The sequence below is a fragment of the Pogona vitticeps genome, chromosome 5, assembly GCF_051106095.1.
Source record: "Pogona vitticeps strain Pit_001003342236 chromosome 5, PviZW2.1, whole genome shotgun sequence".
NCBI classification, from domain to species: domain Eukaryota; kingdom Metazoa; phylum Chordata; class Lepidosauria; order Squamata; family Agamidae; genus Pogona; species Pogona vitticeps.
Window position 1 is genome coordinate 156,895,407 of NC_135787.1, and position 17,851 is coordinate 156,913,257.

A 17,851-nucleotide genomic window follows, 5' to 3' on the forward strand; every position below is an offset into this window, starting at 1 on the left:
TTGCAAGACAGCGATTCTAACAGCTGATCGGCGCTTCGCAAAATGGCTTCCCTATGGGCGATTTTCGCAAAACGATGACTATTTTCCCCATTGGAATGCATTAAATGGATTTCAAGGCATTCCAATGGGGAAACACCTTTCGCAAGACGATGTTTTAGCTAAACAGCGATTTCAATCGAACGGATTATCATCGTCTTGCAGGGCACCACTGTAGTTCACTTCTGCATGCAATAGATAATTACCTTAAAAGCAGTTCATATTTAATTCACAAAAGCATTTCAGTCATAGATTCATACTGCCATCAGTATAATACCATAAGTCCTGCCAAAGACAGAAAAACATCCAACAATAAGGGAAACACACTAAAAATTGTCCCCTCCTGCATAAAATACTAGTGACATGAACAATTACTATTCAGCTTATTGCTTTTCATACATATCTGGGGACTTTCCAAAAGCCCATGAATGTCACGTGGATGCCACATCTTGGTTTCTAAAGCCGCATACTATCATACTGAAGGATGTGCAATTTTTCAACAAAATCAATCCATCCCAGCAATGCAACGGCAGTCTGAAATGTCAGCTGACTTGCTAGCGACACTGTTTTCTTTGCATACATCTATAGATAATGCCCACAGGTGACAAGGAAGATTGCAGAATTCTGTATGATTTGTAAACACATGCTATAAGATGAATGAGCACAAGCACTCAGTTTCACACAGCAGTGTAATTTCTGGATGTACCCTGGAATTTTTTGGCTTCTTGCACATAACCTGTGTAATACTTGCCTCTTTAAATAATGAAATATACATTTCTGTGTATTTGGTGGGTGAAATGCCAAAGTACGCAGAGTAGTCCTGGTTCCTGAATAGGGATGAGATGTCTACCTTCAGTTAAGTATGCAAGGAGACAGAAACAAAAGGCTTGAGCGAACATATTATGGACGTCATCCTCCATGCAGTGGACATCTTGCCAAAGTACAGAAACTAAATAAGGTCATTAAAGGTCATTCCTCAAAAAAATGGTCAAAGCCCTCGTCTGAACTCAATCCACATATGTTTTGTGCCTAGGAGGGGCAGCGAAACAAACATTTGTTCATAGCAATTTCTTGCAAAACTTTTCCTATGCAGTCTGCCATTAAAGGCATCATGTGAGTGACATGAATTAAGATTACATTGTGACACAGAAAATATTAAGAAAAGGCAAAACACATGAGAATAGGAAAATTTGCTTATGATTGTGAACTGCATTCTTTAAAAGCATTCCAATGATTAGTGCAATGGACTGAGCAAGGTACCAATGGGCCAAAAATACCATAAAACAATACTGCTTTTCCAGTACAAATGTCCTCTGAACCTGAAAAATCCTTTGATTGTTTTAATTCACTCTTTGCATTTGTAAATGTTGGAATTTTCTTCAAGCTACTTACTTAACCTACCTCACAGGGCTGTTGTGAGGCTCAGTGATATTTTTTACAATGCTTTAGAAAGAAATTTAGAAGATTACCGTACATACAAGACAAGTAGCTTTATATTATGGACAAAGCTGAGTCTAGCCACTACATGAAAACCAAGGATTGTTATGTACAGGTCAGGAATTCTTAACGGGGTCTTGAATAACTGAAATGTACCCTTAGGTAATACTTTATACTGTATTATTACTTTGTATATAATAATAATCTCATTCCTTTCTCTACTAGCTGTGAGGATTTTTGTTTTGTTGTAAATCAACAGATATGATCACAGTGCATTCAAAATTCCAGTTGAAATTCCAAATATGGGAATTTCTACCAAGAGGGTTGGATCCAGATTTATTGTGAATGGAACTTGCTCACAGGAAAGTTCTGCTCGGGGACAGGCAGAAGAAGCCCCATTGAAAAGCTGCTCTAGAAGGTGGAGGACCTTCCTGAACAGTTTATGCAGGGGATAGTGGCAGAGACGGAGAAATTAATGAAGGTTACCTGTCTCCCCGCTTTCTTTACTGCAAATCACAATCCTTTCAGTTTGTGAAAGTTGCTCCTGTTTGTGGAAAAGATACAGTGGACCCAGCCCATAAACTAGTAACCATCTCAAAATTGTTAATGGATAGCATTCTTTGAAACTGATTGGTAACCAAGGATTCAGTGTAGCCAGGCACAGCGTGCCTACTGATATCAACAGGAACAGGAATCATATTTCTGAAGAGTAAAAGTCAACTAATGAAGGATATTAAACCTGGAAGAGTCTCAGAATTCATTAAGAAGACCAAAGAAGAGTGAAAATATAAGCAGAACATTTAGGAGAATCTAAATGTTTACTAATTCACTTGATGTAAAAATGTTATGTGCTAGTGTTGCTATATTTCTTGAGCATACCCAGTGAAATCTGGCATTTGGTGTATATATCAATAAAAATGGAACACAGATTATGAGCAGGCATGCAACACAGATTAACCATAGCTCATGGTATGTTTATTTCCAAAGTATTGAAACTGGCTAGTTCTTAATTCCATTCCAGATCCTTAGTATCATTTTGCCTCCTCTCTACCATATGCATAAAATCGGAATGTGCTCTTACTACTATTGCTGATACAGAGTATCAAACACATAGCAAGCTACACCAAGTTAGCCATTATTTCTATTAAGCCAGCCTATTCACTTCCACAAAAACCCATACTCTTGATCCACAAAATATTAAGCCCAGGGAATCAGAAAATATTCAGCCAACCATGCTGCCTTGGGTCTTTTACAGGAAAAAGGAGGAGTAAAAATATTTTAAATAAACAAACGAATAACTGCTTCAGTTTTTCAGATCAGCAGATATTTTGCTCCTTCAAAGAGGGACCACAAGGTAGTAATCCTTGCTCTAATGGATCTTTATATGGAAACTATATTCTGCACAAAAGCTTCCTTGGATCAATGCACTAGTCTACAGTTAACCCAGTAGAAATGTTTGTGGTCATAAAATGTCCAAACACAACTGAGAATTTCAAATAATATTTATACTTTCAAAAGTACAATATTAATACAGGTCCATCAGTTAGAAATAACAGCAGTTTGTTAGCTCTACGGGGATTCTTTAATGTACAACCATCTCACAAATGCTGAAAAACAGCAGTGGTCCAGTCACCATTACACACAAATTTGTCATCTCTTTCAGAAAATTAAAAAAAAAAGTTCCCAAATTCATTTTACTAGTATCATCATGAAATATTAATAAAACATCCCCAAACATGCCACAATCACTATTCACAAATAAAGTTAAAGAAACATACATTTTTTTCACTTAATACTGTTAAATAACAATAATAAACTACAAGATTTCCTGAACAGAAATGGTAGGACCCCTGAATGTTTAACAGTGAACATCAGGAAAAAAAATTAAGTTATCTATTACTATTTTTCATGATATACCAGCCAAAGATTTACATAACCATTTCAAAATATACCAATAAAGATTTACAGCCTCTTGAAGATGCACTAAACAAATAGTTTCAAGAAAGGTAAACACAAATGCTAAAAAATACTGTTACTATCACCAGGAGGTACTTATGATACTCACTGAGATGCATAAGCTTAGTAGTAACATGTTCAATAGCTCCAATAAACAAGTAACATCTAAAGATCTTTAAAGCCTTCTACGCTCTCATGCTTTAAGAAGCCTGCAGTAACAGAGCAATATCTTCTCATCTATGGACTTGCATTCTTCCAGCGGACATCCAGTGAATATGTCATCACAGAGCAATGAGAGGCAAGGGATGGAGTGGGATGGACGGCTCCCTAACCTGTTTCCCCAAAAATAAGACCTAACCTGAAAATAAGCTTTAGTATGATTTTTCAGGATGCTCGTAATATAAGCCCTACCTCAAAAATAAGCCCCAGTTAAGGGAAAACCCACCCTCCACCATTGTGTAGCATTGTGCAGCAACCAGAAGACGATGACATGACTGTAAAATAAAACATCCCCTGAAAATAAGCCCTAATGCGTTTTTGGAGCAAAAATTAATATAAGACCCTGTCTTATTTTCGGGGAAACATGGTATGAAACGTCAAGGGAAGTACTGTATCTCCAAAACAACCCAAGATGGAACATCTGCAAAAGGTTCTTTAAGTTAGAAAAAAGGTAACACAAGGAAGGTAGCTGCACTGGGAGTAGCATGCACCCATTTCTTCCATGAGAGCAAGGCCTGACAAAATGCATAAGCCAATCCTTCGGAATTGGCATGTAACCCTAACCATGTGTAACAGAGGAATTATTTTTCACCTGTCTCAATTGACATCTCTGTACTAAGTGCTTAGAAAAAGGTACTCAGAAATAGTTTCGTTAGTTCACATCTAATGTTAAATTCATGGGCCAAGAATTTGAGAACGTTAAAGACAAATTTATGTATTTAACAGTCAAGTTTTTTTTAACATTCCAGGAAACATTGCAGTTGAAAAAAAGAGAGATACAAAACTGCAGCAATAATTCATGAAGAGAAATGGAGGCATTCACATATTATATAAAGCCACTGCAGGCATTCAACTGTTTGTTAACTATACAGACAGTAGTTATTTAGCAGCAATGATTCCGCAATAAATAATGCACTGTGTTTCTCAGTCCTGCACAAAAATTGCAGCTACTGTTACATCAACAGTTGTAACCTACTGGCTCTAATGGCAGAGGAGACCTTAAAATTGACTGTACAAAAATTTTGTCACACTGTGACAACAAATATAAAAACATAACCAGCAGGTCTGAAATAAAAAGACTGCACTGTGAGGAGGACAGTGTAGACAAACAGATTTCAAGTCCACCAAGGAAAGAACTGCCTTCAGACTAGAGAAGAGTCCCTGATGGATGTAAGACCAGCAGCCTTGGCCTTGAAACTGCATTGCCAGCCTCAGAAAAGCATGCTTTGCCTTCTGTTCTTCCCATGTCCTAAAAACATAAAACATAGATTTTGTTAAACTAAAAATACGTAATACCTCTGGTATGCTTTATGTCAATGACTTATTCCTGCTTTCGCCAAAGAAATGTACCTAGTGACATAGTGAAAGATGCAGCTTCTCCAGGTTATCCAGCAGTAAAGAAAAGGCAACGTGTACTGCTTATACAGTTGTGCCCCGCTTTACGATTACCCCGTTTAACAATGAATCCGCTTGACGGTGAGGTTTTTGCAATCGCAAAACGATGGTTTGAATGGGGGCTTTCCACTTTGCGATGATTGGTTCCCTGCTTCGGGAACCGACAATCAAAAACAGCTGATCGTCGGGTTTCAAAATGGCCACCGTCTGAAGAAAATGCCCCCACCCGCTGTGCTTAGGGACGGATTCCTCGCTGCACAGGCACCGAAAATGGCCGCCCCTATGGAGGATCTTCGCTGGACGGTGGGTTTTCAGCCCATTGGAATGCATTGAATGGGTTTCAATGCATTTCAATGGGCTTTTTTATTTCGCTTTATTACGTTTTCGCTCTACAGCGATTTCGCTGGAACGAATTAACGTCATCAAGCGAAACACCACTGTATACTGTCCCATATTGCTCTAAGCTCTCTCTAGACTGGTTACAATTTAATCATGCAGGTTAAATACTGCCCCTCCCAAGTAAGCAAGGGACTCAATTTACCAACCTCGGAAGGAGAGAAGGTTGAGTCAACTTTGAGTCGGCTACCTGAGCCTGTCAGAACTGAACTCAGGTTGTGAGCAGAGTCTTCACTGCAGTACTGCAGTTTAACAACTGCACCACAAAGCTCCTCACTTGTTTTCCTCAGCAGCAAGGTTCTTGCTGAACTTTGAGAAAAACTCCATATTTTTAAAAAATATTTTTTTACACACATCTAAAGAATCTAGGTAATTTCAACTATAAACTCACAAGATGTTAATTTTACAATTCACCCATGCTCCAACTACTGCAAACATGTAAAAAAAAAATAAAAGAAAAGAAACTGCAAATCTTAGAAGTTTACATACCTGTCTCTGGATAAGTGGAATTTCGAAAGCCAGGATCTTTCTGCAGCTGAATCTCTTTCAGAGTGAATATTGACACACCTGAAACAATACAAAAGTGCTTTCTGTCTGAAGAAGAGCCTCTCTTCTAGAAATCTACACTCTCCTTAAAAGTGATAAAATACAGTGACTGTAACAGGAAGGCTAATGGTAAAACAAATGAAGGGACTTGAGGAAGGAATTGGAGTTACAGGGTTAGACTCAACTGGTAAGAAACAAGGAAGAGGAGGAAAAATGAACCGTTGCTCATCTTCCTCATCAATGTTTTCAGCCCCAAAGGGTAAGAGCAGGGAGAGGTACAGCTGAAGACTAATTAACTGCTCCATCCTGAGGGACAAAGTGTGACTCTCCAGCTGCCCTATGATTCCTCACCGCTGGCTGTACTGGATCTAAAAAACACCGTACTAGTCTAAAAACATCTGAAGGGCTGTACTCAGGGTTGGGATTCTCAGATTTCTTGGGCTACAAGTCCCAACAGTCTCCATTTTGGGATTGCTTACCCGATAGACGGGCACCTAAAAGTGTATCACCCGGGATGAAGGCAGCAACTGGAAGGCTTTGAAGCTTAGCTAGTCCAACCTCAGCCCAAGCTTCGTTTTCCTATCTGAGTGCTAGCTGGGAACATTCTTCCTGAACATATCAGGCAAAAACCAAACAAAACGAAAGAAAATGAAAACATGTGGCACCTTAAAGACTATTATATTTTAATGTAAACTTTTATGGACACATCCACTTCATCAGACATATGGAAACGGAATAAAATGTTGAACGAAATACCAGTTTCAGAAATAAAACCTTCTAAATATTCATTGGCCCTTGGGTGTACAGTACATTTACATGCACTAATTTATGGCCTATGTTTTAAGGTACTGTTGTCAACATTCCTCCTGGAGACAGAAAACCGACACCAGGTTTTTCCCTGAAATGTTTGCACAGACTAGCACAGCTACCTCCTCCAAAGTGCTTTCTGAACAGGAAGCAAGGTGGAGCTAGACCTCAAAGCCTTCCTGCTGAGTTCTGTCTCTCAGGTGATCCACATTTAGGTGTCCCATCTCTTGTGTGATTTCCCCATCTCTGTTTTACACAGAGGAGCACTCAATGTGGAAGGAAGCTCTCTCCTAGAGTTCAGGTAGGGCTTCGAATATCAGTTAATTCATACCCAGGAGAACTTGGGTGAAGACAATCTCTTTATTCAGTGTAATCTGCATACACATGATTGATTTAGGAAGACAGAGCAAAGGAATGTTCCACCTAGGAGTATATAAGTTGCTGCTCTTTATATTATATATGATATCTCCCAGAATCCCTGGCTTTTAGCTGGTGTGGCGTTACGACAGCTGCAGTCCAAAAACAAGGGATTGCTGACCCATGAGATAAGGTGGAATGTTTGGTGATGCAAAGATGCTACTCAACTGATATCAATGACAGAGTGCTGGTGCTTACTTTCTGGTAGTGTATGTATTCTTGTTCCAAGACTTCTAAAATAGGCGTGTTTCATGGCCTCTTCTGCTGAAATTCTTTTCTTTGATTCATACTGTGAGACCAAACAAGACAGAAAGCATTTTAGTTTAAGAATAAAGCACATGTTCTATGTACCTATAATCTAATGATAATCCTGTGCAGCTATAGCTATATAGAAGGACTAGGAAAGACCACTAGTTAAGACCCAAGGGAGGTGCTGTCAGCAAGAGTGGACAGTATTGAACTAGATCATCATATGCCATCAAGTCAATTCTGATTTACAGCAAGCCTTTCCAGGATTTTCTAGGTAGAGTATCCTCAGAGGTGCTTTATTATTCCCTTCATCTGGGGTGCCCTGGGGCTGTGCAGCTTGCCCAAGGTGATGCAGCCTTGCTCTTCTGGATGCACAGAGGGAAATCAAATTCCCAACCTCTGGCTCTCCATTCAGAGTCAGCCAGCCAGCTGTTGAACTAGATGGAATTCAGTAAAAGGAAGTTTCCAGCCAGAAGAAAAAAACCTGCATTTTTAAAATGCATACTATATGTTTCAAATATATCAAACGTGATTTTCACCCAAGATGGGAGGAGACGTCTTCCATTTACTACAAAATTTCAGAACCAAATGTTCAGTCAAAAAGACATCTAGAATAATAGCTCAAATGTATTAAAAACAAAAACTTAGCACATTTTTCAAACAAACAGTAGCAAAACAGATACTGCTTTAGCATAAATCAAAAGACCATATTTTGAAACTCTAAGGTGGGGCAGGAGAGGCTTGGCAAATAAAAATGTCATCATATTAAGGTCTTCAGTTTGTAAGGGATTGTCGCTCTTGAATTGGCCTTCTAAGCCACACTAGACGCTGTTCCAAGTCCTCCATACAGAGCATGTTACCAGAGTCTCTTGAGACTGAAGGATGCCTAATCTAAATCTAATCATGTTATGGTACAAAATTAGGTAAATAAGGTGTCACCACTGAAAAAGCCCTTTGCTTGATCACCACCCACCAAGTCTCTGTAGGTTGTGTGATTGAGTATCTAGGGATGATTTTAATACTTGAATAGGTTAAGTTAGCTCTCTGAGTCCCAGGCCATTTAGGGATCTGGAAATAAGTACCAACCCTTTAAATAGCACTCAGAAAACAGACTGCCAGCTAGTGAATGAAGTCCCCTCTAATTACTTCCAACCAGAAAGCCTAGCTGCCTTATGACGTCTTCAAGGAGTATTCAAAGGCAGTAAAATCACAGTATTCTGTGAGAGGCATCAGTGTCCGTAATCGTGACTATTCATGAGCAGGGACAGAGAGTCTACAAAGATACCAGCTAATCTAAATGCACCTGATAACTTCCTGCCCTGCAGGCCTCTCAACACCTCTTAACCCAGGAAGCGACTCCATTCTTTGTCAAAAAGAATAAAAACATCCAAAGACACCAAAGATTTAGAAGAAGCATGCTAACTGGAAATATTAATGCAAAATGCTGCTTTCCATGCATTTCTTCCATGTAGTATCAGTTATTATTATTTTTTCAAAGGCAAGGCTGTATGTTCTGTCTAGGGTCCTCTTTGCTTCTCTCATCTGAATCATGTCCCCAAAGAAAATACAAGAATTTGCATAGTTTTCTTAATACTGAAAATGCTACCCTAAAATTCAAGTTTTGAAACAATTAAATAAATAAAATATTCTTTTCTATTTCTCAACTAGAAGTAGGAGAATAGAAAGGGGGCTGGACATGGCAATTGTAGATTATGGGCTAGAGGGACCAGAATTAAGGATCAAAAGCTACAGGAATCATTAGTATCCCAGCTCAGACCATCTGATCAATCCTCCTCTGCTCTAGATACATACTATACCAGCCACCTCCACACCTTCAGATGTCTAAGCCATTAGGGCTGGAAGGTCTACTTTTATATGAATATGAAATTGTTTCATGAATCTACATGGACTTCCTCGTTCGACCTTATGAAACCATTCATGCAGGGAAATGAACATAAAAAAGAAAAAGAGACACTATGTTCTAGCGGGCAAAATACATCCCATTTGATTCGCTGCTGCCTTATGAACTCACCATGCACTTATATTTTCAATGTACAACTGAAGGTTCTCACTTCCTTTATATATAAAAAGTAAAACATAAACAAACAGAAAAACAAAAAGCGGCTTACTTGAAGAAATTTCACTAACAGCTCAATTCCCTCTGAGTCAAGCCTAGAAACAAATGGGAACAAGGTCAGTGTTTAATAGTTATGCCTTCACAAAGCAATGCTTCTCAAGTTGAATTCAATAATGTGAATTATCTATGTGTCTTCAAATTTCAAAACTGTCTGTTTGTCTGTCTGTCTGTCTATTTGGAATACCTGAACTCTAATTTTAAGGGGACATGCAGTCTATACTGCCATCCAGATGTTGGAAGAGCAGAATGGATCCTGTGAGCTGCTACAGCAAAGGCAAAAAGGAAAAAAAAATGCACTGATTCAGCCTTTGTCTCCATACACATTCAAATCATGAAATACTTTTCACAAGATGATCCCTCTTAGTTAAGCAAGTCTTCTCTGTTTAAAAATGGATAGTCACAGTGCCATCTTTACACAAGATGTCTTGTGTAAATGGCTTGCAATCTGTATTCATGATTTTGATGATAATGTCAGAGTCTAAGAAGAATCTATCCATTATTTCAGAGTGAATTTATCAAATATAAACTTATTAGCTTGAATTATATGATACATTAACATTTTTGCTTCCTACATATTACTGGCAATAGAAAAGTGTACTTCATTGGAGCACATCAACACAACAGTAGAACTTAATCGAAGATTGTTAAATCTTATATCGTCATGTTATGCTACTATTATATACAAGAGAGAACATGTTCATGTGTCTCACAAATTAACACTTATGATGACAGCAGAAAAGCAGTAACCCAGTGCTTCACCATCATATACCTTGGTGCATGGTTGATTAATGGCTGTGGCTTGTATTTGGGAAAGTTGTAGTTCCTAAATTCATCACTGGAAGTAATGCCTGGCCATGTTTCTTGGGATGGCGTTCCTGAGTTGAAAGATTAAACAAATGACATCCATACAAGGAATTATGACTATATGCAAGCACAGAAATAAAGGCAGCACTGAATGGTAAACAGACCCCCAAAGGCTAACCTTTTATTTTAAGCTTTTTGCAACAACTGAAAACTTCCCACTACCACCTGTTTTCCAAAAGACACTGTAGTTATCATTTGACAAGCTTTCAGGAATCTTCTTAAAATAATAAGACTATAACATTAGATATGAACTATTTACCCAGAAGTCGGAAAATTAAGTGCAATTCATCTTCAACCGTTGAGCCAGGAAAGAGCGGTCGTCCAGATGCCATTTCAAAGAATATACATCCAACTCCCCTTTAGAAAAGAAAAATTAAGATGAGATTAAATATGGAAATGACTTTTTAAAAACATTATGTATCTATTCATTTCCAAAATGGTGGCTTCATTGGTTTACTACAGCAAACAAGTGAACAGTCTTGTGGCTCCTTAACATTTAACAGTGGCAAAAGCTTTCATAAGCTATGGGCCACTTCATCAGATGCCAGGTGGCCATCTCTAGATGTCTGCTGTGCTGATGATAAAGCTGATTCATCTTCAACATTAACATGCTAAATAGCATTATCTCCCTTCCATAAAAGGCAACAGACAAATTCTTGCTTTAAAACATTCCTCTCCCCCCCCCCCCCCGCCGTGGAAGCCAATGAGTCTGAGACTTTGACATTTCAAATCTAGAAAATTTAAATGTACTTGACTCCTTTCAAAACAACAAATTCAAGGATTTAAAAACTTTTAAGCCCAGGAAGTTACAACTGTATTCTCTCTCTCTTTCTCCCACAGTATCTTAACTCTATTTATTTATTTATTTATTTATTTATTTATTTATTTATTTATTTATTTATTTATTTATTTATTTATTTATTTATTTATTTCATTTATACCCCGCCTATCTAGTCAATTGTGACCACTCTAGGCGGCTTACAACATGCATTTAAAAAAGAAACATATAACAAACCACATCACAAATAATAATTTACATAAATTAAGATAGAATAAAAAAAATTAAAAAAAAAACTCTAAACAAGACAAGTGCTTCTGTTTGTGACAATGTTGCCAATTTTAAAGAGACTAAAGGTCAAAAATACATATGATGCATAATTTTTAAAGCAAACACAAATCAGCGTCTGAGAAAGACATACCACATGTCAATTTGTGTTGAATATTCAGAAGATCCAAGGAGAACGTCAGGCGGCCTATACCATAATGTGACAACCTCATTGGAATAGGTCTTTGTAGGGACGGATTTTGCTCTGGCCAAGCCTTTAAAAATAAAGCACAGTATGAATTTCCCATAGGTGTTCAGAAATAATTACAAAAGACCTCTGCTTTCTACAGTTTAATGATCATATTATGAATGACCGGGGGCAAAACCTGATGCTTCTCAGTTATGTTTTGTTTGATGTCAGCATGCTGGAGTTAAACATGTATACATCACTTGGAGGACATAGAATGTGCACAAAACCACTGCCTATGTTTTGTTGGTGGTGGGAGCAGATCACTGGAGGAGGACCTCAGTACTGAGCAATGTGGCCACCACAGGCAATTAAAATTGCAGAAAAGGGGAAGGGGTGGCATTTCATACCTACAGAACTCCACTCTTAACATCACTGCACAGGCCAGCAAATGGCAGATTGCCCTCTTCTGCAAGCTCCTCTTAGCGTAGGTCCTTTTCTGATATTAAGGTTTATTCTTTGGGGATCTTTCCTCATCTCCGCAACCAAAATACCATCAGTCGTTGCCACTGTCAGAAGGTGGCATAGAAACAAATGTGCCATTGGGATGGAAAGCATTCCCTATCCTGGCATACAAACAGCCCTACTCAGAGGAAGCGCCTGTGGGGTGACTCACAGAGGTCCTCCTCCTGAGAATCACACAAGACACTGCTCAAACTACCGTTACAAAGTGTGTAGGAAGAGTTACCACAACAGGGCCTTTTGAGAAACGAGAAGAACCCTTGCAATAAATAGTTATACCAAGAAACAGCATTCGGTATTGGGGCAAGAGAAGTGTGAATAGAGGTCAGATGAGAGAGAGAAAGAATGGACAGTCTTGCTTTTTGACAACTCTAGCTGCAATGTCCAGAGTACGCTTGCCCCGTTCTATGAGGCTGTAGATGAGGAATGGACAACAGGCCACAAGGCTCTCTAGTACTCTTTGCTTTGTTGTTCTTCTCCTGTCTTTTCCCACCTCCTTTCCCTTCTCTTCCTGCACATTGCTTTTTTCCACGTTTTCCTCTGCCCTCCAGAGCTTGGTTGTCTCTGGTATCTAAAATTAATGCCAGTATCCAGGAATTTAGAACAAGATTTTCAAGTCCTGAAAAAGCTGTAACACGTGGCAGGAAACAGTATTTAAAAAGGAGGAGCACCATGTAATTCTGAATTGTGCTTTACACAAACATTTTGTAATGAAGTGGGCTATGTACTGTTAATGGAGGGAATGGAGCACTACAAAAAACTAGGAGGGAAAACCCTGTCAAGTGCTGTGGGCACTTATAGTTATCGCTCACTTTAGTTACTGTAAATGAAGGGTGCGTCATTAAAAGATGGAAGCAAACAGGACAGCAGATACAAGAATTATAGCTGAGTTTAATTTCTCTACCTTATGGTTTTTGTATTGCAGCTTACATGTTCAAGAAAACTTACCACTGAATAAAAGCAAAAAGGTTTTTCTACTATTTTGTTTATGTACAGGGTACTAAGAGCAGTGCTGAAGAGCAACACATACTCTGAAAGGGCATTTCTTTAAAAGGCGCCTGGAAATTCTGAGCTACTGGCTCACGGGCAAACTCCAGATTTTCCATTAGACAAATGGGGCAATGCCCCACTTCAGGCTCAGATCACCCCAGCTGTCCTAGTCCTGCTTGCCTCCATGCCTTGTGTCTGTGTTTGTATAAATACAACTGTTGTCCTTGGCTTCACCTACCATTGGTTACTATACCTTTCCCCCACCAAACACAAATGGGAACAAGCTCCTACTAGCAAATCCGTGATCCTTGAGATTCCTGGGTTTGTCTGGCAAAACCTAGGGAGCTCCCTAACCTAACTGTGCTAAGAATTAGAGCTTAGGGTATGTGCCTTGTGGACATTTTGGCACTATTTTTCAAATCAATGGGATCATAACAAATTTTCTCTTAGAAGTGATACGTATTGAAAACACTCTCCCTCCCACCCTGTAAGACATGCAATACATGAACTCCATACCAAAGTCTGCTAGTTTTAATTCTCCTCTTTCATTAATTAGTAGATTCTGTGGCTTGAGGTCACGGTGAAGCACTTTTCTTCGGTGACAGTACGCCAAACCACGCAGAATCTGATATAAAAATAACTGTAGGAGGGAGAGAAAAAGGTTTACTCAGGCTTTCAGATCTGATAATGAATGCTATACGGCTGATTACTCACCCATAAATGCCAGACTTGAAAAGCATCCTGTATATGAAAACAAGAGCAAGGGCTCCTAAAGCTGCAAACTGTTTCTTAGATGCCAGGTATCTTAATAGATATCGGCCAGTTCAGACACGGTATTCAACAGAATCAAACCACTTATTTTAATGCTGCCTTCCCCTTCTGGTCCACTGTGCTGCATCTTGGGGTGCATCTGATTGCCCTCCCATTTATGCTGCAGACATTCATTTGGAATGCAGTGGAGAGAAGACTGCAGGTTAAACCAGCCACAGGACAAAACAAGCTACAAAAACCTCTTCCTTACAGTGTATCTTTAATCACATTTGTCATACTTCCCTGATCATGGGCATTTTTATGTAGATAGTGTAATAGCCTCGGGATGGCTTTTCCTTTCTCTTCTCCCCCCTAACCCTTTTTTTCCCTTCCTGAATCAGATCTCTGATACCTTCCACATTTCTTTTTCCTCCTGTGCTTTTATGTCTGGCGAGCAACCTGCAAGCAGCAGCCACCTGCTTCGAGACAAAAGTGTCTTCCTACAGATATCTCTTTGTATGAGAATTACCAGAAAGCCAGCCCCAGCTGATTATTATGCATTGTCTGGCTGAGGAAATGCACACACAATACCCTGGCATACTGCCATGCATTTCAGTGCTGAATGGAGCCACATAGCTCTTTGGGAAATGGTGGCTGAAACAGAATGCAGTGGCATTTCTTTTCCATGGATCTCCAAATCTTTTTCAAAAGTGCTTTGAAAATTGTCGTTTTTTAAAATGGAATCTTATCACCAAGACTTTCCTCCTCTCCAGCCATTCTTCAACACCTTTGGCATGTCAAGCCAGGAATCTGTACATGTTTCCGTGCCTATGATTCATTATTCTGTATCAGTGCTCTGGAAACGCCCATTACAGGTTTTCACCCACACTGTGGTATCATAGAGACAAAGGCAAAAATCCAGTTGATGACAGCGACCTCACAGTAGTAAGGCAGCATGCGTAGAGTACTCTGATTTGCTATGCCTGAATCTTCCCCTTGCTCCAAGAAGCCCGTGGGAATGCACATGCCGATTGTTATTTCAGACTCTTCCACCATCCCTGTGAGACAGATCAGGCCAAGACATAAACATGTGCTCAAGGGCAAACACAGAGCTGCAGGGCTCTGAACCTGCATTTCCTGTTGACAAATTTAAATAAACTTGCCGCAGCACCCACTGCACCGCTGCTCTGCTAGATCACTGGCAGAGATTGAAGAAGTTACTCTTTGGACCAAGAGCTCTCCAGATCCTTTAAGAAGTATGCCCACTGGTCATGATGACAAGGAGGTTCTGGGAAATGTAGTTCCCAAAGTTCCACCCCCCCAAGCAATGGTTCATTGGTAGGCTCACTGCAATGTATGAGGAACAGAGACTGAAATAAACTGCTCCCTCAAGACTACGGATATTTAAGCCCAGCAGCCTCCCTCTTTGGCATCAAAGAGTACACAGTGGCATACTGGAAGGAATTTCTATGAGGAATATCCTCTCTAGAGACACAAAGAGGAATAAGACATCATGGGCCTGATGCAAGCTCCGTGAATTAGTATTAAGAAGCCTGCAGCAACACTGGCCTTCTCCACTGGCACAGCAAAATGGTCTATAGATAACCACCTGGCTGCCTATTTCTCTTGATTTTTTTTTCATTTTGTATTTTATTTCTTAATTTGAGTTGAGGTCCTTCCTATCACTTCCCACTTGATCTCTACTGCTGGAACTGGGATTGTATCCATGTGGAGGAGGTGCTGGCTATCCTACCACTGGGCTATGATCTTCCCTGCACAACCAAACTGAAGAGAGAAGAGATGTAAGCAGATTGACATAACTGCTCTTGAGCCAGTATTTAAAGGTTTTATATACTTTGCAATCAAGGCATATTTTGAAAAATGAATAAAATAAACAGATTGCCCAAGAGAGATAGACAAGCCAGATTAGTGACCTGTGGGTTCTTAACCTGTTTGTGTATCTCCTGTGAAGAACAGGCACAACAATTAAAACAGAAAAGCAATTCTTTCACATGTATCTAGTAATTTTGTAAGCCCTTCATAAGGACAACAATAAAACTTTCAGCAGCAGATTCCTTTTATAAAAGTGCTATTTGCAATCTCGTCTCCATTTGGAACAAAAGAAAACCAGTCCATGGTCAAAGGTTAACAGGTTCATAAATTTTTCCTACAGGCATAACTGCTAGATCTGATTCAGAATAACACAAAAAGGAAGACCCCATCAATGTTATAGTGGCACTCTAGGCACAAAAACAGTTGGAATGTGTATACAAACCAAATCTCATGTTGTTCTGGTACATTATGTAGTCAACTACATGTGTGCCATTAGCTACTGTTCATTAAGCAAGTCAATTTCCCTGCTTGAGAAGTACATTAAATGCTCAGTCTACTGAAAGGCAAGCAGCTCTGTGCGAAATTACATCATCTAAATGCTTGTACCCACAAATCCTCTTTCCACCTTCAATTACATTAAATTTTATGAAAACTGTATTGTATTTTAATAACTGAATTCACTTTCTGAAGAAAGATTTACTATTCAAATAGGAATAGTCCCAGAAACAAGATGCTGGAAAAACTTGTTAGAAATACCCACAGTGTTGAAAGAGAGCACAATGTGACTAAGCAGAAATCAGTGACTTTGATTTACCTTTACATTGTGCATACTCATGATGTTCCCACAGTCATCCATATACTGCTTTAGATCTTTGTCCTGATAAAACAAATGTTTAACAATGTTAATTTCATGTGCCATAGAACTGTCTCAGTACAGTAGGAGAAAAGTGTATCTACATGTATTACTCAGTTATACTTTAAGGGTGTTAATTTCTTCAGAGTTCTAAGCCATTCCATCTAAAAGATGCAGGGAAGATAGTTGCAACAAAAGCAGTTCATATCAAGAATGTAATCAATATAAGGCTGCAAGCAGACTACAGAGTCTTGTGACTCCTTAAAGATGAACAAGTTTTATTTGATCTAAGAATTTGCAGACAGCAGCCCGCATCTACAAGAAGCTTTGATAGAATAATTTTTTAAAAATATCTGTTGAGTGATTAACACAGCAAAGCAAAAAAGCAAACTGTGCTGCTTATATACCGCCCCATAGTGCTTCAAGCACTCTCTGGGTGGTTTACAAGTTAATTATGCAGGCTACACATTGCCCCCACAGTGAACTGGGTACTCATTTCGCTGACCTTGGAAGGATGGAAGTTTGAGTCAACCCTGAGCTGGCTACCTGGGAAAGAACTCTAGGTCGCGAGCACAGTTTTGGCTGCAGTACAGCAGTTTAACTATGCCACAAAGCTCTTTAACATAGCTCAGTGAGATGGAGCACCCAGCTGTGGCGCCTGGAGTTGGGAGTTCAATTCTTTACTGTGCCTCTTGGGGGAACAACCAGCCTGTGTAGTCTTGGCTAAGCTACACGGTGCCAAGGTGTCCCAGAAGAGGGGAATGGTTGACCACTTCTGAGTACTCTGTACTTATAAAAAAAAACCTGGAAAGGATTCCTATAAGTAGAAGTTGATTTAATAGCATGTAATTATTAGTTTTTAATCAGCGAGGCAAACTTTCAGACAACAAGCATGAGAGTTAAGGATTCACATATTCATTTTTATTGCTGTTTTGGCCTTGTTGTGCCTTCTCAGGGAAAAATGAAGTACTGAAGAAAGTTTCCCCATCAAACCATGCTGTCTGTCTCTATCAGACTGTTATATTTGTGCAGTGTATTTTCAATATTGTAAAATGTACCTGTATCATAGTTTTAATTACAGGCAAACTACGTAGTAGATTGACTGATTTTTCACCAGCAAAGAGATAAGCGGTTTAAAAATGCTTAGAAAATATTTAAATTCACCCCTTGCTGAATTTAATGACGTGCCCCCTGCTGGGACTATGAGTTGAC

The 17,851-nt window shown here is 39.3% G+C and overlaps 1 protein-coding gene across 2 annotated transcripts in view; it reads right to left on the reverse strand.

The window, feature by feature from the left end:
* Positions 1 to 2,957: 2,957 nt before the first annotated feature.
* Positions 2,958 to 17,851, reverse strand: part of CDK17 (cyclin dependent kinase 17) — an 85,924-nt gene continuing 71,030 nt past the window's right edge. For both annotated transcript variants that reach the window (XM_020815494.3, XM_073000253.2), the window contains exons 9-17: positions 16,601 to 16,663; positions 13,720 to 13,843; positions 11,659 to 11,779; positions 10,719 to 10,816; positions 10,365 to 10,470; positions 9,588 to 9,630; positions 7,408 to 7,498; positions 5,929 to 6,006; positions 2,958 to 4,897 (exon numbers count right to left, since the gene is read on the reverse strand). In XM_020815494.3, the coding sequence (XP_020671153.1) occupies positions 4,860 to 4,897; positions 5,929 to 6,006; positions 7,408 to 7,498; positions 9,588 to 9,630; positions 10,365 to 10,470; positions 10,719 to 10,816; positions 11,659 to 11,779; positions 13,720 to 13,843; positions 16,601 to 16,663 (762 nt within the window). In that variant the 3' untranslated portion in view covers positions 2,958 to 4,859. The remainder of the gene's footprint in view (positions 4,898 to 5,928; positions 6,007 to 7,407; positions 7,499 to 9,587; positions 9,631 to 10,364; positions 10,471 to 10,718; positions 10,817 to 11,658; positions 11,780 to 13,719; positions 13,844 to 16,600; positions 16,664 to 17,851) is intronic.